At 35.3% G+C, this 23262-nt stretch overlaps 1 protein-coding gene and 1 long non-coding RNA gene across 9 annotated transcripts in view; one reads left to right on the top strand and one right to left on the bottom strand.

The window, feature by feature from the left end:
• The first annotated feature begins 5730 nt into the window (after positions 1-5730).
• LOC124168786 overlaps positions 5731-23262 on the top strand; it is a 42112-nt gene continuing 24580 nt past the window's right edge. Inside the window, exons 1-2 of the long non-coding RNA XR_006866985.1 lie at positions 5731-6014; positions 22737-22862. This is a non-coding gene — a long non-coding RNA (uncharacterized LOC124168786). The remainder of the gene's footprint in view (positions 6015-22736; positions 22863-23262) is intronic.
• The window catches only part of LOC124168785 (voltage-dependent L-type calcium channel subunit beta-1), a 788354-nt gene continuing 777245 nt past the window's right edge, over positions 12154-23262 (bottom strand). For 6 of the 8 annotated variants that reach the window (XM_046547091.1, XM_046547095.1, XM_046547090.1 and 3 more), the window contains one exon: positions 12154-18805. In XM_046547091.1, coding sequence (XP_046403047.1) covers positions 18405-18805 — 401 coding nt within the window. In that variant the 3' untranslated portion in view covers positions 12154-18404. The remainder of the gene's footprint in view (positions 18806-23262) is intronic. The other 2 variants (XR_006866983.1, XR_006866984.1) reach the window with 1 other exon arrangement.

Below are 23262 nucleotides of genomic sequence, written 5' to 3'. Positions count from 1 at the left end.
GGAGGAAAAGGTGAGACTTATTTGACACACTAATTCCAGTTCACTCAATCCGTTACTAAATAAGAACGATGGTATGAATAAAAGGTGGCATGAGAGCTCACCCTAAGCCTAGCACAAATTAGTGAATGTCTCATGTTCAGGATATGGAAGCTAGTTTCTTTCCATTGGCCACAGGGAACTTTGAGAATTGGAGGCACTCAAATGCTTCTCCCAGGATTTTAATCCAGGACCCTTAGATCAACAGCTATGCACTTTACCTACTAAGCTTCCTTGCTCTCCTCATCACATTTATCGTTTAGAAAATCATAATTGAAAAAAGTTATGTTACTATGAGATACCTAAATGAATTTGTGTGCAATGTTTAATAATATTCCCTCAGTGGTGCAGCGAGGGGGGATTTGGGGGATAACCCCCCCCCCCTCAGAAGGCCGTAAAACTCAACATTTTGAACCATTTATCTTTAAAAAAATTCTGGCGGAGGGCACCTCGCACCTACCACTTACCCTGGCACTTCAGTATTAGTGGCGCCTCAAACCCCCCCTAGCCTTAATTCCTAGCTATGCCCCTGGTTCCCCTATCCATGAATTCTCTCAACACATAAGCATTATTCAGTGAAACCATAGTTGTTTTAAAACTTATTGATAAATAAAACATTGAACTGTTGCAGCAATTTGATGCAAATCATGCCCATTACCAGGGGAATTTGAAAGCTCTCTCCAGATTATTTTAAAACCATATTCACCTCCGATTAGCAGCACACACTTGCAAAAAGGAAAAATGTTGCATACTTATCCCAACATTGTTTAATCATGCATTGTGAACGTCAATAGTTTTAACTAAGCTTTAATTACCATGCTTTATCCTTATTTTAGTTTCCTAATTATGTTCTTATATTATTCAAATAGTAAATCATTTTAAAGTACATTACATAGCTATCGATTAACTTCAAAGCATTTATGACATGCACATTATTTTTTTGTCTGATAACATTTATTTTCTCTCTATTTTAGGACTTAATTGGAAAGTCTACCCAAGCTGAAGAATTTTGGCCGAGGAGCTATGGAGGATGTTTCCATAAAATAATGGTTGTAATTATTCTCATGGGAATTTCCTGGCCTCATGAACATTGATCTTAATTGATACTAGTTTTCAAGCCAAAGTTCTACCCCTATTATGCAGGTGAATTTATGATACACCTAGTGTAGTAAGGAGTTTTTAAGTCATTGTGAAAGTGCTTTACCAATAATGAAGCTTACTTAGGACTAAGAAAGGGCTTCTAGAGCTAATTCCGGCTGCTATAACCCTTTGCGTAGATAGAATTATAGTATTTCCTCCATAAATTTTTATTTATCCGGTGCAAATTATTGTATGTGTCTCCTTGTAGGAGTTTTAGCTTCACAAATCATGAAGATAAGTTTGATCATAGCGGAAAAAAATATTATTGGGATGTGAAAAATATTCTTTAATCAGGTACTCATAAATTTGAAAATACTGTATTCATTATCAGAAGTCAGCTTTATTTACTTCGAGATTTCTTTTTCTGGGTGATTTATGACTCTAATTGTTCCTTAGAGCATATGTAGCTAGAAAGATAATTATTATATTCACTTCCGAGTGTAAAGTAATATATTGTAATTCTTTAATGTGCCTTGTTTTGAAGGTGAAATATTGCCAAAGTATGAATACTGAAGCCAAATGTATGTAATGATTGAATTATCCAATCATGAAGAGTTACTATCATATGATACTTACAAGTCTCACTTTGTCATGTGCTTGTAAGATGCAAATCCAAAGAAATATTGCCACCATATTGTATAATGGTTATTGTGTGTGAAATTAGAATAGTGCTTTGCATCAACTTTCTCTTTAATGTTTTAAGAGAATTAGTGTGATGAAGAAGATGGTAGATATGAGTAATATTATGTATTGTACTAATATATTTGAATCATTTCATTTTGTTGTGTAGTATTGTTTCACAAAAACTTATATACAAATCGTGCGTGCATTGCTGATACCAAAGATGTATATGTAATTTCATTGTATAATACATTTGAATGTTTTGTACAGATAAATGAAAGCTATTGTAAGAAAAGATTGCCTTTATTCTTACTTATTACCTCAAATATGTGCTCACTCAATCTTGAAAAAATTGCACTCACCCTAAAATCGCATTATTATCTGTATTATTCAGAGTCAAACCCTTTTTTGTTAAGCTTATCAGCAAACATTCACTATAAACCTATGGAATGAGTAAATATCTTTCCCCCATTCAGTTATTAAACCTGTAGGTCAATCCAAGAAGGAACACACACTCCCGATGACAACCCCCTGAATGTACACTTTGCACAAAAATTAATTTCATATGGTTGTTCAAAGGATTAAAGTTTACTAAAAGTTTTAAGATTCCTCTCAGTGAGGTTAGATGATTGATAAAATATTATTTTCATACAATAGATGAACTGAAACAGAAGGAGAACACATGGCATTGAACTTTTAACACATCGATGACCAAGTTCTAACAACACGTATCTCAAAAATAGCAACTTTTCAAGATAGCAAAAAAACAATTAATTTTATCTAATTTTACACTAAAATTAAAAACTTAAGATTCATAAAACTGAAAAAAGAAACATACATTTGCCAACAGAGAGTTGCTTTTTGCTTAAATTTTATTTTTTAATGTTATTACACTTTGTTTAAGAGAGCTGTGTCAAACCGGCCAAATTTGGAAATACATGTTGTTAGAACTTATCCATCAACATATTCAAGACGTTGTCAAAGAATATGTTTCATTAAGATTTAGAAAAAGGCATTGAAAGGAAAAGAGATATGAAAGCCTCCAAGTTTTACATATGTACTTCAGAACTTCAATTCAATCCAGGTCGTACTAGAAGAATCAGTATCTATTTCAGGATCAAAATAAATCCAAAAATCAGCTCATAGTGATGATGGGTTATCTGCTCCAGCTATCAAAACCAAGTCAACTTTTCGAAACTAATGCGTGGGGGCGACCTCACCCCCACGCCCCAGGAAACAGGAATGTTTGTGAAATCTGAAATGCCTGGAAATACACTTTACTCCATTTTGGCACTTAAAATTTGGGTTTCATTCATAATTCTGCGGTAAATCATCGCAGAAGGGAAAAAATTAGTATACTATAAAAGTTTCTTAGGCTTTGGGAGGTGGATCTATCCCCATAGTTACGCCACTCAGGGGTGCAGCCATGAATTAAGGCTGGGGGGGGGGGGGTTTAAGTGCAACTAATACCGTGGTGTTTGGGGTGTAGAATACCCACCAGGATAAGTGGTAGGTGCAAGATTAATGAATTGCGGAATTTTAAGATAAATGGTTAAAAATGGTGAGTTTTATGGCTTTATGAGGGATATATTATTGATCCTTACACTATTTTATCAGTAACATCAATCCAATTAAGTAAAATAGATTAAAATTAAGCATTTCTCTGAGCTCTGGGGGGGATTTTAACCCCTAAAACTCCCCCCACGCTGTGCCATTGACGCCACTGGCTGAATCATTGAGAGAAAACTGTTCCACATCTTTCTCAGTTCAACCTAGAGCATGAAGTTTAATCTATAAACTCCCAAACACAGTCTATCTAGTAATGATGGACTGGAGTGCATTAGTCAGGGACGGGAAAGAGATTGTACAATTTGAATTTGGGATGAGAAAGCAGAAATATTTTGCCGGAGGAACAAATTATTCATCACAAACACATGGTCCAGGTAAGTACCATAAGGGGTGGAGGTACATACTTGGATGAGTTCAGAGGTTATGGGGAGATATTAGATAGGCAATATCATGGTAAAACAGAAGTTTACGAATACTGTGAAAAATTCTGCAGCTTCCGGCAGCATATTCAAACGAAAATGTTGTGTTAATGAGATGCAACTAGTCTTGGCAACTTGTCTTCAGGAATATCCGTTACTCCCCCAAAACATATATGTATATATGAGTTGCATACAAGCATTTATCCCTCGTGATGGCATATCATCACGAGGGATAAATGCTTGTCATGCATCATACCATGTTGAAAAACCAGACTAAATACATTTTAATGTCAATCGATAGTGTACTAAAAGACTGTCGATATCTATTTTTTTCTAGTTGGTTTGACCCACACAATGCACTAATAAGTCAATGCTGTTCCTTATAAATTCACTTTTCATTTTTCATGTTTCCAGTATAGTCAATAAAAACGTTTTCACTCTATCTAGGTAGTTGTTGATAACTTCAACAATCCATGCTGATATATAGCTAACTATTATGTAAAGATCACATTTGACGTTTGGATGAAAAAAGACAAAAAAGCACTTAAAAAGCTTGCAAAAAAGAATACTTCTGAAAGAGATGAAAACACTTGCATAGCTGATAGTTGAAGTAGAACGATAGGGGCGAGGATTCCAAACACACATGTTACTTGGTAGATACTGAATTCATGAGGTAGGAGGAAGAGAATGCTATTAATTTTTTAACCTTATTCATCTCCACTACCCAGAAAACAGTACAGTAAAGGTCTTTACAACAGGGGAATCTAACGAATATCAACTTTGGGTGATCACAATACCAATGCCCTGTATGGGAGCACCTTACCCAGGCAGGATTCAAACCTGAGACCAGTGGCGTAGCCAGGAATTTCTTCCGGGGGTGTTTAAAACCAGGGGAAAAATTTTTGAAAAACAGGGTACTAAATAATGGGTTTTAAACTAATTATAACACTTTTCATAATCGAAAAAACTTAATTTTTTACATAATATATTTGTAAATTCATGATTTTTCAATATTTTGTTTTCTTTTATGAATGAAAATAATTGTATTTATTTATTAACCCCCCCGGCTAAACCACTGCCTGTGACCTTCCATATGGTAGGGGAGGACCTTTTACTCCACCACCACCTACGGTTGGTGATCGATGAATATAGGAGATAGAGAGGCAGAGTATTTTATAGATGAGGAATGTTTGCATAAGAATATTTAGTAGGCATGTACATACATATATGTAGGCATAACAATAGTTAAGGGATATTTCTACTTTTACCTAACCTGCTGGTAACAGTAAACCACTTTTGAAATATTATTTATTACTCGGGTATATTCGTCAGAAATTTTGGCCTTTGAAAAAGATCAGTGATTACACAAAAATATTCATCGAAAATGCTTGCCCATGTGTTGATAACAACAAATCCATTCCAAAATGCGATTTATAAACATATTCTTGTCTAGAAAATTTAAAAGGGCAATAAGTACCAACGTAAGGAAGTTCATCAAAAATGTTTGCCACTCTAGGTTCTGAACTGAAAAATCATTGCTAGATACAAAATGTTCACCAAATATTATTATAATATCGGTAACTCAATGGAAAGGTACTACATTTTAGCCATACCTCCATCCGGAATGATTCAGCTATGAAGGGCAAACTTTGCCGATGGGCGATAGCTCGCGTTGCGTCGACGCAACGCCGAGCCAAGTTGTGAATACACCCTTAACGATCGCGTTCAAAGAAAATTCCATTGCTATGATCGGAGGGCTCACTGATTCACGGTGAGAACAAGTCACAAAATAATTAATTCCTTAAAAAATTTCTTTACATTGGTAGAGGAGAATGATACATGGACACAAATGAATGACAAACCAAATGAAGGTTCCCTATGTGATTTCAAAGGTGGCGGTTAGATCTTTGCAGTCCGGTATGCAGTTGTTTCGAATGCACCGCATGCGGCCGCGAAAACCTTAAAAGTTCGTAGCTCGAATTCGCGTCAAGGTGCATTAATACTCAAGTGTCTAATCTTTTAGCGGAAAATAATTGCATACCTGTGGATTGTAAGAAGTTAATTAATAAATGCGGCAGTGAAATCCATGTTGGTATCTGAGGATCATCACAAAGGCCATGTATTGGTGTCTGTCAAATGTGGATTGTTGGAAGATTGTGTCGAGGATATTATCAAGGTGTCAGAAAGAGATTTATTTCTCGTATTTGAAAACAACACAACTAAATCCAGGTAAGATTACTGTTACTGCAGTATTGGCCGTTCATAATTTATATCGAGAGAGGACGAAGTAGTGTAAAATAGCGGATACTGAACATCGTGCTTAGTACGTGTTTCATATGGTTCCTCTCGCGAAATATAGTCCGTGCCGAAAATTTGGGGATTGATCTATTATGCATACAGTATAGCCATGAATATTTAAGAAGCGTTTAATAGTATGTGTAAATATGCGTCAAACTTTGTAATTGACCAAGTTTAATCCAGCCTCATTTGATCAGGTGAGAATTTGGTAAGGAGCCATGCTAATGCAGTTGTCAACTATTTGTGTAAAACTTACAGTGCCCATATCTTTGTCTGCTATCTTAAAAATTAACTAAATTACTCTATAATTTATTTTTTATCTGCATCAACTTCTTTGAAGATGTAGTCACCGTGGTAAGGAATGGTATTTTTTGCACTGAATGATTATAAACTATATCATAGGTCGTCATAATTTTAGTAAATTTCTCATGGTTTTCAATGTTTGGTAAATCTCAATGGAAAATAGAGGTTTTGAGACTGCTTAGTTCAACTATAGAATATTGTAGAAAAAATCTGAGCTTTGATTAAATATGTATGGTATCATGTTGTATGAAATCATTGAGTTTTCAACTTTTATTTTGCATGCCTACTCACTACATACTCTAATTTAGCTTCTTGTCTTAACATTTTTTTCTTTCATTATGATGAAAGATCTTCATAATTGCTGCAGTTTTTATTTTCCCTGTGAATCATCGTAGCATATTATCATTTCCTTTCTCTTGAATCCTGAGAAATGTTTGAATATTTGAAATGGGTGTGTGAACATCACAATTTTTTTGTAGTGCTCTAGTAAGCAATACACTCCAGGCAATTTTCTCTGAGAGCACTTTAAAGACAATTAATTATGGTTAGAAAAAGCATTTTTTCTAGTTTGTGAACAGCTTTTTCCTCCCAAACTAATATTATGTACGGGGCAATATGTTTAATATAAAAAGCATTATTTTCTTCTTTGCTGATTTAGCCAAGTCCTTACTGCAGTAAAGATTTTAATGTCAAAGATATTTAGCTCTCATTACTTTATAAGAGTCAAACCCAAGTACTGATCAGATCGATACGGTTCCTTTTTAGTACATATGTAAAAGAAGAAAAAAGGAACCGTATCAATACGTATGTATCGATACGGTTCCTTTTTTCTTCTTTGTCTGCTCTTAAAGACACTCCACCATTCATCATCATGTACACCCATTCTATCTTTGATATGATCCTTTAGAATGTCTCTGTTTCTCTTACTTCTATCTCTTCTTCTTTAGTGCATTCAGATGGTTCATGTCTTTGAGCTAATTATTTCCTCCCCATAAATATTTTTTCGTCCACTGCCCCCATGTTAGTGATTTTATTTTCCTTCAGAACATGTATTGTTTTCACGCTAGGGGTTCTGTATTGCTTTGCCATTTATTGTATTATATCTACGTATAGTACGATGGGCTGATTCACCAAATTTTAAAAAACCTTTATTGTGATGGAGTTGGAAAAATGTAAAAGATCATATTTTTTTCAATTTTCCGATGCATCTGCTGGTTCTGGAACTTTTTGTGGAAAAAAATCAAAGGATATAACCCTTTAAAATAGTAATGATTCACTTTGCTCAACTTAATTACGTATAGGAAAAAAGGAACTTGTAAACTCCTAATTTCCAAAGGCAAATCAATGACATCTTTATGTGTCAAAGTCGCAAGCCATAAGCCATGCGACAGTTTAGCTGTTTCTCGAATACAATTGACACAACATAAATTTTCCCTAATCCAATGGATGGGTCTTCTCTGATCCATTTCAAATCCGAGATTTTTACCCAATTTGGTGATTAGTTGATGATGCTATGGGATCCTACTTCTCCTTGACTTTCCTTGGTTTATTTGTTGCTCACACTTTGGCGAGTCATTCCTTCCATCAATGAGTAGTTCTCCTTCAACCAGTCATTGAACTGAAACTCTGATGGGATATGCAGCTCGTGGAATGTGGGAAGCAGATTTTACTGTCTTATTTTTTTAACTTAGAAGAGAATGGCTGATTGGGGAAGATTTTTTTTATCCTAACTTATTTTTCCCTTTCACCTAAAAAATTCTTACAGGGAATGAGATCGCTTACTCAGGCCCAAACCACCATTGCTTGTCCATTCACCCCATCACTGACAACCTCTGTGGTATAATAGATTACCTGAGTGATCTCTCCTCTGAAAAGTCATGGAATATCTTTCATTCAAGGAACTTCTAGCTTAATATTTAACTGGTGACCCTGAATAGGTACAAGAAAATGTTCCATTGTGAGATGCATTATTATTATTACTACAGTATTCTACCGATTAAGGTAGGTTTCGATGGAGTACTAAAGAAGTGATCTGGGAGCCCGCCTTTCCTTCCAGTGCTGCCTTCTTAAATTCACTGTAAGGCCTACTCCCTTTCAATCTATCTAAAAATCCTATTCTTTTTCTTCCCCTCCCTCGTTTCCCTAACATTCTACCCTCTAACACCATTTTCAACATCCCCTCCCCGCTAAGTATTCGCTCCATCCATACATTCTGTCTCCTCCGTGCCTCATCTAAAAGCTGCCTCTCCTCACCAACCATATCCAGCACTTCGCCGTTCCTTTTCCTCACTGTCCATTTCACCCTCTCCATTCTTCTCCATACCCACATCTCGAATGTCTCCAATCTTCTCTCGTCGTCTTTCCTCAATGTCCACGTTTCCACACCGTAGAGCGCTACACTCCAGATCAAACTCTTCACTAACCTTTTCTTTAAAGTCTTACATAACGATCCTTCTGAGAGCATTAATAGGTTTGTAATTTTGTGTGTGGATGATTTTGGTAATGATGATCAATTTCATTAATTGGAAATATGTTTACTTTTACTGTGAGAAAATTCATGTATATTCAATCAAGGGCAAGACAAGTTGTGACAATTTAGCATGGAAAAGGTGAATGAAACCAACATTTTAAGAAAATTATGACAGCACTTAGTTTATGAGATTATTTCCTTGAAAAAATATTTTATTTTAGTTTCGTATTTGATATTAATACAAATCATTTTTCGTGGGTTTAAAGAATATTTGTTAAATACTTTCATTTCAATTCAGTACTGATGTTGGCTAAAGACTTTTGAAAGATTTTTGCTCCTAGAGGGGGGGCCACTGTATGCCATAATTGCTGATTTTCATGCTTTTTAAAATCTCTGATTCGGGGTTGCTCCAGTTCAGGGAATAGTAAGTGGATTTGAAATGGGCCAGGGAAACTTTTCCATTCCATCAGGGAAAATTTGTCATCACGTTCAAATTAAGAGGACCTCTATGCTAACTCTTAAATCAGAGACTTTGTTTTTGTGACTTTTTAGCACTGAAATTAAATTTACCATTTGCTGTATTACTTGTGTTTATTTTAAGGAATTTCATTTTTTAAGTAATTTTCAATATTATTGACCCATACTCTTTGAAACTTTTATGTAAATATTGATAGGAAAATGTGATAAAATCAGGAAATTTGAATTCTGAAATCTTGTAGCGACCCTGTGATCATTAGTTCTCTCTCTTTGACTGTTCTGGACAATTTGCCGACATGAATTCAGTGGCTTCACCTGGAAAAAATATCTTCATTGCACTTAATAAGGGGATCATGGTTGCCCAATGGGCTAACCATTGTGCTAATCATCGTGCTCAAATCCAGGTGGAAGAATTTGAACACTTCTGAAAATGTCCTTGAAGTGTGAAGTGACCCAGGGGGAAAGAAACTTGCTCCCCCACCTCCAAAGTGTGGTACCACATGCGTGCGGCTAAGTTTAAGGTGAGCTCCAAATGTATATAAAACATTCTTTAGGCTGATTCACTGAGTTGGGTTGCTACAAACTCAGGTAATCAGGTAAAAGCCTGGGAATATGAAATGGTTGAGGGAAAACTCATAGAATCTCACTCATAGAATCTCAAAATAGGTTACACCTGACCTCGGATGGGGTGTATATATGCTGGAAAATTTTCAAAGAACGGCATTCGGAAGATCCCCTGAGAATGATCAGCAAGTCGCGGATCGAAACGTCGGGAGACATGGACGACATCAACCGGTGGAAAACCCGAGAAACTTTTCTGCGACTGATATGCCGGAAAATCTAAGATCATACATCATAGAATCTCATCCATAGTATTAGGGAACAGTGGCGTAACTATGGGGGGGGGGGGGGGGAAGGAATGAGGGTGATAGATCCCCCCCTAAGCCTCAGAGAAATAAAAATAGTATTCAAAACTCCCGTATTTCTCCGAATATAGTCCCCCTCTGAATTTAGTCCCCCCCCCCCTAATTTTGAGACCTCAGTTTTGGGAAAAAATTTTAAAAATGCATTTGAATATAGTCCCCCATTAACTTTACCACAGGCATTTTTGGAAAAAAAGGGGGGGACTATATTCAGATAAATGCAGATTATCTAGTTTTGACTTATAGTAAATTTTAATGCAACCTTTTAATGAAACCCAAATTTTAAGTGCCAAAATTATGTAAAATATATTTGCAGGCATGCCATTTTTCCAAAATTTTCCCAAATGGGGGGGGGGGGGGGGGGGCAGGCCCTCCCCCATCTCTCCTGCAAAGCATATTCCTAGTTACACCACTTTTAGGGGAAATGTATTTCATGAAACTTGCATCAAAGGAACAGCCAAGCTACCAAATGGCCAAGGGTTTTGAGGGGTTACATATTTGATAAATTAAGATGCAATTAATATGCGTTTGGAAATTAGGATTTTGCTGGTTCCTTTTTTTACAGCTATGAAGTTAGCAAGATGAATAAATATTTTTTTATGAACTGAATGAAATGACTTTGGTATGTGTTGTCAGTTTAAATTTGACACCATATTTTACTTTTATTTAATTGAAATTAAGTTATAATAATAAATTTCAGTTTTTCTGTACAATGATTCAAGTAAAGAAACAGGATTTTAAAAGGAGTTGAAAATAATTTTTTTGAATTTTCATTTTATTGCCTCTGACTCTACAAAAATATTTTGCAATGATTAAAATTAAAAAGAAGATCTTTGTGCTTTCACATTAATATTTATTCACAAATTTACGACCATGGTTTCAACGTCAAAAGTCATGATTGTAAATGTGTGAATAAATATTAATGTGAAAGCACAAAGTTCTTCTTTTTTATTTTAATAATGAATCGCTTTCGCCAAGTTACGCCTCAAACAATCAATATTATTATGCAATGGTCCAAATAAGAGGGAAAAAGTTTCAGGAGATGAAAGATTTTTGTTAGGAAGATTAGTAAAACTAGTAAATCAATTAAGTATCCATCCCTTCTTTGACCATTCTTGGCACTTTGTTGTTAAGTATCACTTTTACAGCATCAACTGGACAAAATGCCTTCATTGAGCTATTTATTGCAGAAGTAGAGAAAAAGGTGAATGTGTTGTCGGTCATCCAACGATTTGATCTTTAGATTTAACTTATTTAGAGTAAAGTCTTCCGAAATCATTGGCACAATAAAGTATGGTTTCTCTTGTAGTGGGCCCTGTCTGCTTTCATAGTGGCAAGGGTATTCCCTATCCTACCCTACCACTCCTATCCCTATCCAAGAGGCATTGTCATTGTCAGGCTCCTTATTGCGGAGGCACCTCAATCATTTTTCCTTCCCTTCCACTCCCCTCCCTGGGAATGCAAGTATACCAGTTGTAGTACTGGGCCCCAGCCCCTGTGGTTGTAACCTTCTAAGAGCTCCCCCTTGTGTTTTCATTGGTGTGTTGTCGGTTGTCTACCTATTTGCAAAGCGACTTTGTGGAGCACCACAGTAAGTCATGTAAACTATGAAAAATGAGAATAAGAGAAGTAAACTTCATGCTAATGTGTGTGCCTAGACTATATCGAGGGGTTAGGTGGAAGAGGGGACTTCTTAGACTCAACCTTGCCCAAATAAAGGCATTTTATTATTATTATTTTTGTTATATTAACAAACAACGTTATTGGAGTAACCTAGGAGTGACCCACTGGGGGGTTACATCTTAGTTTGACTCAGTATTCAGCTCTGCAATATGTGTTAAGGTCACATTCTTGTGCGAGGGTCCATCAGTTTTAGGTCACAGTAAAACACTTGTGATATTCTTCAGTGATAAAAAGTATTTATTTACAATATTTGGTTCCAACCACATGGAAGGATATTTAGGAAGGAAATTTGTTTTTTTCCACATCTTCACATCCTCCAAGATATTCATGTCTTATCTTCTAGCCATTTCTTAACCATAGGCTGACATTTTGTTTACATAGTTCTCTTGTTACCTCTCAACAGAAGACTCCATCCCAAAACAACTGATACATGCATTAACCTTATCACGATCTGTGCTAGATAAAGAAACAAATCAACCAAAATTTTAAAATTCACTTAATGTACTCTTTACTCTGCGGCATCATGTTTATTGTTGGGTATATTATCTTGTTGTCTCTAAATTTTGTTCTGAAATTGAATGTCTTTTTCAGTGAAAAATACAAATGTTACCTAAATTAAAGTATTCCATGCAAAAATACTACATATTGTAATACTTGAGCTTTCTCTATAACTCATCATAATCTCATGAAATAATGCTTAATTGTATTTGTAATCTTTCCTAGCATTGTGTCATTGATTGCACAACCCCAAGGGACCATCCACAGCCGACAGTTAAATTTTATTGTTAGGAGGTTAACTTTCTACATGCTGATTTATGGACAAACTTCATGTTTTTTATTCTTTAATTAAATTTTCCCCTAAGGAATAGCAGATGAATTTGTAAATATAGACTTCATTGAAACGCATATAGAACAATACAATAATCCTATATTGCAATGCGAGGAAAGTAATAAAAATGTTGGGAGTGGCTAAGGATGCATTTCCCACAGCATTGTCGCTGTGTTTCACTAAGTATACATATGAGATGATTAGCTTTACCAAGAATCAACATTACTTATTAACCAGATAATGTTGATGGATGCAATTTCAAAAGCAAGAAAAATCATAAGTAATTGCTCTGTAAGGTTCATTTTTGGCTTATTTTCGAGGATTTTAAGATTATCTGAGATAAAAGTATTAGTATCAATAATTTATTATTATTCTTGATACCACTGATAACAAATTTTTCATTTTAAATGCAGCATTAAAAGTTGTTGTAATTGAAATCTTAAACAAGGTAATTTGTTCAATGAAATAAGTTACCCAGAAAAATATAATTTTGCATTGAATTTAACTTTAAAGGGTACCTGTTACAATGTTTAAGATATTCATGAAAAAAAGCCAAAATTTCATGAAATGAAAACTTGATGCATTGTGGTCATCAATTTTCTTTTGTAAAGGAAACTGCATTTTGAGTCCAATGGCAATATTCAAAGGTATAATTTGAAATTCTTAGCTGTTAACAGTTGGATTATTACCAATTAATCTAATGCTTTTAAGCATTTTAGTATAAAATGCACTTGATAGGTTGAGAACATCTGAATATCAAAATGGGATATTTGAATTAACATAGTAGAATATGCCAATGCACCATTTGATGTTCTGCGCCATAACTGCGCAGGAGCACAAGTATTAATTTATATTTAGTTCCAGAAAATCATATCAAGTTAATCTTTAAAATTCAGGGTACCAATAAGTGCACATAGGAATGAGAGAAATAAGAAAATTATGAGGATTGAATAGAAATAATTTAATTGGGCAAAATAAACTTTGGTCGTAATTTACATGAACAAATTTTTCTTTGCCTTCTGACCTTTCAGAGCTACTTAAAATACTTAAATCCTTGTTCAATGTTTTTAACTAAGTAGAATGAATGTATCCAACCACTAAAATAGAAAGCCTATATGTATATATATATACGTATTAAGATATATTGCAGGGGCAATTCAGGTAAAACTAATTTTTTTATAAAGATATGGACATTCCAGAACATAGTCAACAAAAATTTATACATTCAAAACAAATAATTTGATAAACAATGGCAAAAATAAAAATTAACTTTCCCATGATGTATATCCTTTGGAAAAAATATATATGTAAGCTCAGCTTATGACTAAGATACTACATGATTAACAGTGATAATTGAGTTACTTCTTAATTGTATGTAGATAAAATATAGTAGGTGGTAATGAAGGTGTGGGTTCTCAGTCTCATGCAAGGGTGAAACAACTGCAATATATACTCTCAGTCATTCATATTCATTTGTAAAAACATTTCTACCGAGAGAGAGAGATGAGTAACTTCAAAAAAAATACCCTTCACACTGTGCCAAGAGTTGTGTGCCATGATCAAATGTTTGTGTCTTTACTAGGTTGGTTCGTAAGTAAGCCTACATAGAGCAGTTGAGAATTCTACACCCCCTCAATTTTGGAAATTGATGCTTTTTGACAGAAGTTTCGATAGAATCATAAGTCTGTTAACGTGAATTCCTAACTTTATATTCTTTTAAACAGTCGTGTGATATTGGTGATTTGTATTCTAATTTTTATTATCATTTCATGGGCTTACTCCCTAAACTTAGTTAGTATCGACCATTGGCATGGGTAGAATTGCAAATCTTAATAGAAAATCTTGCTCTTTCGACATTTCTTAATTGGGTGCTGAGGTAATCCTAGAACAATCACTAAAATAAGTTTTATCTTGTCAAAACCCATGTGTGTTAAAAAAATAAAAGAGAAAATACCAGGAAAAAAGCTAAATCTGGCTTATGCAGTGTGTAACATAATCACACCCAATGGTAAAATGAACAGCATTCCTTTAGCTCATAACTATTGTATCAACTTGCTATCAAAAGCTGTTGTAAGTGAGAAGTAATGCTACTGTTTCATAAAACTCTCTGGGTGGAAATTGGTGGTCGACTTAGTTGTGCAAGTTTGCACATAATCGAATATTTTTCTGAGATGATACACATTATTAAAGAGGGCTTAATATATTGCCATGCAGAACATATTTTTCTCTTTTATTTCCAAAATTTTAAGTTAATTTTCCCAATTTCATTCAAATTGATAAGATAATATGAACTGCATATTATGCCAAATTAAAATTGCTAACATCAAAATATCATGTCTGTAACATGGACTGAAGTAAGTAAGCCTACTTAGCCCAGACCAGGAAATGTGTCTATTTATGTCAAAGTCTGAGGAAAAAAATTAATTCTTAGCTTTTTATGATGGAAATCACAGAGATTCTGGATAATATCCACCCTTAAAATAATAAATGTGTCCTTCATACCCCATTCCAATTCAATGTTTGTGAACATAAATCAGCTTAAATATCTCTTACTTGCTCAGGTTATTTGAAGCTACCTTTCCAATGAATAGTTTATTAATATGGTTTTGAAGATCTGAACAATAAAATAGTGACCTTTCAACAGTGATATTAAATCTATCTCATTATAATATACATCTCTCTTTCCTTGTGAATTTTAACACTGATAGTGATGAGGAAATTAATCACCCATTTTTTAGAAACAAGAATATTAGAACTTTAAAATTTTCCCAATTTCAAGCATGCTTTAATTTATAAGTAGGGATTTGGACAAGAAAGGAGATATTATAGTTTTAGGTATGCAATTATTTTATTCTATAGATACCATTTTCAGAATTAGTGGATGGGGTAAATATTTTATATTCATATAACTTAAGAATAATTCTTAGAATCGAGTGAAAATGGGTATAAAATTAATTGAATATTAGCAAATTTACTTGTTGTTATATTAATGGCATAATTAATTAGTAATTTAACAGGCGATTCATTTGAATTCTTGTAACTGTATTGTAATTGTATGTAGTATGCCAGATTATTTTTTGACAATCCTGGGAGAAAGTAAAGTGTGTAATTATTGGTATAAATACAAAGTTAATTAGTTACACTATCTCCTTCTCTTTGAAGAGATAGTCCTATTTGTAAAAGCTAAGAGTCCAGGCAGATGTATTTCACCCTCACTAGATTGAAAATTTTATATATATGTATATGTATTCTCTTGTGATGAACTGCAGTTTAAATTGTTTTGGGAAGCAAGGATCCATGAAATATTTACATATTTTTGAAGCTAAAGGTATTTTATAAAACACCTCAATCAAGCTATCTCAAGCTAATTCATGTCGTATCATTTCAATTATGGAGTTTTAAAAATATATTTTCTCTTTTATTCTCAATCTTAAAATCAAATTCTCTTAAAAATTTAATTTTTTGAACCAAGCCTGAAATGCTTGAACAACTTAATAGCAAACATAACCTTAGAATATATTCAATATAATCTGTCAAATAGCATCACTCCCCGTTCATATCGTATATGTATATTAAAATTAACTAATGCAGTTCTAGTAGGATATGCATGGTGATTTCATGTCGATGATCTTTCTGAGTATTTAGGTAAAATTCTCTCAACTAAATTTGATTTTCATGAGGAGCATAAAATCATTCAGTTTCAATTTTATGTACTACATACTCCTAACCACTTTACCTATGGAAATGAAATAAATCAGTTAACACATACATATAGAGCTCAGTACATAAGCAGGTAAATGATATCAGTTATTCATATAAAAAATCCAGAATTATGTGTATATTTATATATGTATTTACAGTAATATTGTGTATGTGGGAGTGCATACCCATAGAAAGATTATACACACTCACATACTCACTAGATAAATATTAAATATCAACAGCAGGCTCACTAAATTAAGGCAGGAAATGTTTTTATCTCTCTCTCTCTCTCTCCCTTTATCTGACACTCTCTGGTTTTTTTTAACTTCAGCATTAGTCAGTCGCATTGGTCATTTAAAAACACAATACATATTTTCAACCATTTCTTCCTCTTTCCTCTTCTTAACTCCTTCAAACACAGTCTTTTTTTAAATTCCCCGATATTTGAAAAAAAAATTAGCATAGTCTTTGTCCAATATTCCAATATATATCACTTAATATTCTGCTCAACGAAAGGAATCAATTAATTATATGGTCAAACAAAGGATCACACTCCCTGTTAGGGAAAGCTCGGAAGTGGAAGTCAATAAGGGGACAGTTCGGTTTTATCACCAGAACCTGTTCCATCAGTACGCACATGAAGTTGCTGCAGTTCTCCTGAACGAACAAGGGCTTCCCATCTAACTGCTAGGGGTATTGTGGTCAGGTAGTGTTGAATATCATGAACCACAAATTATTTCATTTCCTAAGAGATGTCCACTTATCATGTACGTAGTGAGCTAGGTCCGATGCAAATGAATCCATAAGTCTGAGATCATTGTGCATACTTCATAAGACCTTTGCAAAGTTGGGGATTATTCTTAATAATTTTGAAATATCAGTGTTGGTCTATATTTGTTGATTAGATTATGCAATTAAGAAAGAAAGCTTAACACCAAAAGTTCCATTTCAAGGTTTGTAATTTTTGGACCACAATACCAACAAATCTACAGAGCTGAAATGACCTTGAGGCTGATGACCTCGAGATTTCTTTGAACCCTGTATTAAGGAAGGGAATGGGAGGGTTAGTAACCGTGCATCTCAAACAATTGAAGGCCATTACACATCATGGGTCACCACTTGTGGAATTTAACTTCTATCGAATAGCCTTGGCCCGTGGCTGCGATCTCTTCTTTTTCTCAAATTATTTAAATCAGGGTTGGATATGTGGGAGGAGTAGACTTCTAGCAAGAACTCACTTTTTGCTTCACAAAAACACTTCCTTTGCGTATCCCACTGATGATGGACGAAAACGTAGGGAAGTGTTTTTCACTCTCACTGGCAATACATTCCTTACTGGCTCATCACTGCCTTCACTCAACATTTCGTACTTTTATCTCTGCCAATTTAACAGGAATATATCACTTGATGCTTTTGGACTTGCACACTCTTTTGCCAAGGTGATTCACCAAAGAGGTAAACAAATGAAAGGTGAGGGAAAGGAATCAATTTTTGGCACCAATCACACACACTTTGCTTCTTCGTAATACAACCACAGGCTGCCTCTTCCGCGTCACAAGTGAATTTTTATGATGGAATTCCTTTCATCAAATTAGTGAAATAAAAAGAAACAATGGGTAGTGGATTAATATTTCCCTCACGATATGCTCCTTGCTGTTGTCGTCACATTTTTTTCAAAGGGAAACATCTCTTCATTCAAATGTAAACTCACATTCTTCCACACTGGGGATTTTTTAAAGAAATCAATGGTGAACTTTGAGGGAAATTGAAAATTCCTTTCAACCAAATGCACACCGTGATACAATTGGATGCTGCCTGTTCTTCACGCACCGAGTATTTTCTTTCGAAAGGGGAATACATTTTTGTCAAATAAACCAAATCAAAAACCTGGGCGCAAGGCTACATTGAGTCTCCTTCCATTTGTGGGAAGCCTCTCAGATAGCATTGAGGGCCCTCCGTGATGATGCCCTGTGCGGCGAATGATCCTCAACCGCCCAACCGCGGCCCCCATCGTCCATCCGCTGCCTACCACCCGACCTCTGGCCCGTGTCCTCGGTCATCCCTCGACGGTGGTGATATGCCATGGCAGGCTCGGCGGCCCGAGATGAACGGTGGCTTCGCGGTGCGGCACCCCCTGACTGGGGTCCCCTCCGGGCGCGGCGGTGGTATGCCCTCTCGTCTTCCTCATCGAGTTCCTCGTCAATTGGTTCCTCTTCCCCCTCCTCCTCCTCCACCTCTTCCTCTTCCTCCTCTTCCCCTTCCTCAACCTCCTCCTCTTCCTCCTCCTCGTAGTCTGGGCGTGAGCGTCCACGGGATCGGTGACGGTGGTAGGCTGCTGTATGGGGATAAAATGGTTCATTAAAACAAGGGGATGCGGTGTGTGATCCAAGGCACAATGTGGTGGAAATTCTTAACCCTTAGGCCCAGCGCACACGGTGTGAATGTTTTACAACTACCATTGCAAACCAGTTGCGCGCGCGACTGTTTTGTGACCTTGACAATGTATTGGAGCAGGGGTTCCCAAACTGGGGGGCGTGGAGAAAGTCCAGGGGGGGCGTGACACCCAAATGAAATAAATGAAAAAATTACAAAAATAATTTTCTCAGATCTTTGAAATAAAGTCTTTCTAATTTTTCATAATTGCTTTTGTGAAGTTTCAATAAAGTTGTAAACTTTATCAAAGAAGGTTACAGTACTGGTTAAAGTACTTAAAAGTTTACCCCAGTGTTTCAGAGAAAGCTGTTCGGATGTACTTGCCTTTTTCAACAATATACATGTGCGAAAAAGCGTTTTCAACTCTTGTGGCGATCAAAACCAAGTACCGCAACAAACTTGATGTCGAAAGTGACCTACGCTGTGCTTTGTCTGAAACTCAACCCAGGATCTGTCAACTTATCTACATGCAAGCGCACCCATCTCACTAAATTACATTTTATGTTTTGTTTTTGTAAGTAGGTAGGCCTGTTGTTTCATCTTCCTTAAATTGAAAATGTATCTGTGTTACAATGTTAAATTTTGTATCAGTAATTAAATTAGTTTTTCATGTAATACTTATTTTAATTTTCATCATACGTACAATTATTGAATCTTTCCATTCTGTGTTACTGTATTCAACAGTGAACAAAAAAATCTACCTACTCACCGTATCAAGTAGGCACATACTTGTATGAGTACAAGTAGGAGTTGGTATGTACGGCACCGTGGAAATAGGGTATTGCAAAATGGAAAGCTGATCTGTGTAGCGGGGGGGGGGGGGCGTGGTACAAAAAAGTTTGGGAACCCCTGTATTGGAGTGTGGAGGTGCACACGACGTGACTGGTTTTTGACGATCTCAAACCAGTCTGAAACCAGTCACATACAACCATGGGCCCGCGGTTGCAGTTGCGTTGCAGACTTCAGTTGCACGAGACCACGTGGTGTTTTTGGTGGTATTTTGAAGGCCGTATAGTGTCTATCTCAAAATGAATGATCAAGAACTCAACATGAAGCTCGTTGGAGCTATAGAGAAGCATGAAGTCCTAAACAAATACAAACTATCTAACGTCTTTGGTATTGATAATAGTTCACAGCGTCTTCTTCACCTGACAATGCGATAGTAAGCACTGACGGCCAAGCCAAGGGCTAAAAAACAACACGTACCGCACTAAATAAACACTCCACTGATTGCACAATAGACGAAACTGATTTACAACCAGCCCTTTGTCATTACACCCGTGTGTGGACGGAAGTTTTGTTTCAGTTGCAAACTGGTTGCAGACGCAACTGATTCCCAACTGTCGTTACAAAATAATCGCTCCGTGTGCGCTGGGCCTTAGAGTGCCAGGAGCCCGATAGCGCTCCTCCTGCAATGTCACTCTTAGATGCTGATAGTTCGCCAATCATTCAATAGTCAATATTCATTTAATTTTTACATTAACTATTTCTTTTACATTACAAAAATTAACTCATATGACCAAAATTCCGTCAAATTGTACATTAAAAAGGTAAAATCACGTATGATGAAGATTTCCTTAAGTTTTTGAAAATGTACCTTTAGTTTTTATGACGTAATTTTTTTACCAAACCTACTGAAAAATCAGCAAAAAATGCCTCGGCACTTTTAGCATAGTGCCCACAAAGAATAGAAATGGAAATCAAATTGCACAGGAAGCTTCTGCGATGCCCAAGAAAGGGTGATAGCTAATTAGGCATTAATTACTTGAAGGTTACTCATGAAGACTTGATATATTTTTAGAGCATATATTGGTTTAAAACCTTGGAAATCATTTTGCTTTTAAAAATTATCAGCTGAAAAATAAATTGCAATAATATGCATAACCTATTTCATGCACCATAAATTTTACAGCTCGCATATCCTTTACCTGAAATTGAAAATGTGCATGAACATAAGATCTTCTGTCATTGGAAATTCTGTTTTAGTACTGGTTATGCATTTTATTAAAAAGTTATTTTTCCAATAAATCTTTAACTGAGAGAAACAAACAATATTTATATTAAAAATGCAATGAAAATTTTACTAAAAGAAGGCTGGAATGAATTTCGTGAAAATTCCATTATCAAGTTGAGCAGAAATAATTTTTCAGTTCACTTCTCACTGGCCTGTATTTTTGAAAAAAATATTACAGATATTAGCATAAAATGATGACAAGTTAAAGTAATTCACAGGAAACACTTGTGGCTAGGACTATATATTAATTGTTAAGCTAACAATTTCATACTTACATGAAACTATATTTGTTAGTTCTAATGGCTACTTAAGTTTCTAATCTATAATAGTTAGGCAAGAAAACATCAAAAAATCAACTCCACCACTGAATAATATATGTAGGATATTAACATTAATATGAGGTCAAAACTGAACTATATAAGCAAACAAAGAACCCATATCAGTAGTCATAACTGGCTAAAACCATCCTGCAATCAAATTCCTAATATCATACTCTTTCTGTCTACCATTATAAAAGCTTAGAGAAAAACTTGGATGCAAATAAGTGTGCCAGATAAATATGTTCTGTGCATTGGTTAATACTTTCGTAGTAACTCTGTGAAGATGAAAATTCTAATCATGCATAACAGCCGTAGACATGCAAGTTGTTATGAATGAAGAAGTGTTATTAATAGCTATTACTCGGGACAAAATTCATAAGAGGCATATTTATTTCATCATTGGTATTTTCACTTGGTAAGAATATTCATCTCTCTTTGAATGGAGATATATTTAAGAATTAAAATTAAGTACAAAAGTAGGTACATGCATGCAGTCTATTGTTATTGACTAGAGTAGAAATTATGTACAAACATTTGTAACCCTTGGCTGTGGCAGATATATTTTACGTCTTCCACAGTGTGTAGGGTATACCTACTTGAAGAAGGTCAAAGACTGTATGGAAGAGAGAAGGCTTATAACACTAGTTATGGTGTTGTTCTTGAGGAAGTAAAATCAAAATTCATTGGAAAAATTTAGTAGATGGAGGAGAAAGAAAAGTTAAGGTGAAAAAAATCCCAATTCAGCCATTCTCTTGTGAGTTAAAAATAAGAAAGTTACCACCCACTTTTCATGAGTTGGTAACATCAATAGAGTTCTGGTTCCTATCCTCATTCAGGGGAAAGCGTTCATCGCAGTAATAATTGCTCCAAGTAGAGTAAACAATGATGAACCACACGAAGCCCATGTTGAAGGCCGAGATTAGCTGAGAAGCGGTGACACGCTCAAGTGTGTGTTCATGGTGTCATTAACTAATCTGCAAAGTGTTTAAGGCTGTCAATTTATCTTTGTGAACCGATTCAGAATTAGGCAACAGATTGAGAGACAGGAAAATATGGGTGTCTTCATTTTGCAAACTCTGTCCCAGTCAATAATTGAATAAAATATGTGAATGAGGCCAATCCCTCCCATTGTAGACCTCTTTGATGAGGTTCTGGCTATTAGGGAAATGGGTTAGTGGATCTTCAAATCACTAGAAAAAGTTTTTTATCATGGAGTTATCTATGAAACTAGTATATTATGAAGTTTTTTCGCCATTTTATTTTTCATTTGTATCCTAACACGAGGGAAATAAATTTAAAGGGCATTTATGATCAATAGTCCTGTTCAGAAAGGAGACGACCCCTACTGGTTTACATGTTCCTTGCAGGCGCTATGATCAAAACTCAAATAGCAATGGAGTTTAGTTTTTTCGTCTTCCATCACAAGTGATTGTATTTTTGTGAACAGAAGAGGAAATCTAGCTTCGTTAATGTTGATTTTCTATTGCTCTAACCAATAGGTGCAGATTGTAAAAGACTGCTCTTCTGCCCGAGTGCAAGTGTCTTAGGAAATACAGTGGCTGCTTCAAGAAGTGGCAAAGAAAAGTTTTTCCTGGCAGAAAAATATATATGAGTACTTCTGCAAGGTAAGTACTTCAGGTCAGCTCAGACTTTAAGTCAGAGTTACATCCTTAAATTGTGCAGGAAAATTATTTATGCCAGGTTGTATTTGTCTATGATACATGTATCTTCACATAGTACTCTCACACCTTGTTTAGGGCTATTTCCATTTGCACAAGTTTTTCCCTGAGGAAACATTCCAAATGTCATGTAATAAAATTGCTAAACCTTCTCCGTACCTTGAAGGGTACTGAACCAGCCATTTATGGCCAAAATGTATATTAAAACATCTCTCATTTTACTTAATGTTATTATGTATTTGCCTTAGCTATATTTATAGTCATACATATATATTTTTTGAAAGTGTAATCGCTGCCCAAAGTGTCAGTAAATTACCATTCTGTCAAGGGTAGCCAACTTTAGAGA

The sequence above is a fragment of the Ischnura elegans genome, chromosome 12 (genome assembly GCF_921293095.1).
Source record: "Ischnura elegans chromosome 12, ioIscEleg1.1, whole genome shotgun sequence".
NCBI lineage: Eukaryota > Metazoa > Arthropoda > Insecta > Odonata > Coenagrionidae > Ischnura > Ischnura elegans.
Note: the sequence above shows the minus strand (reverse complement) of the source record. Positions and strands in the feature narration are given on the sequence as shown.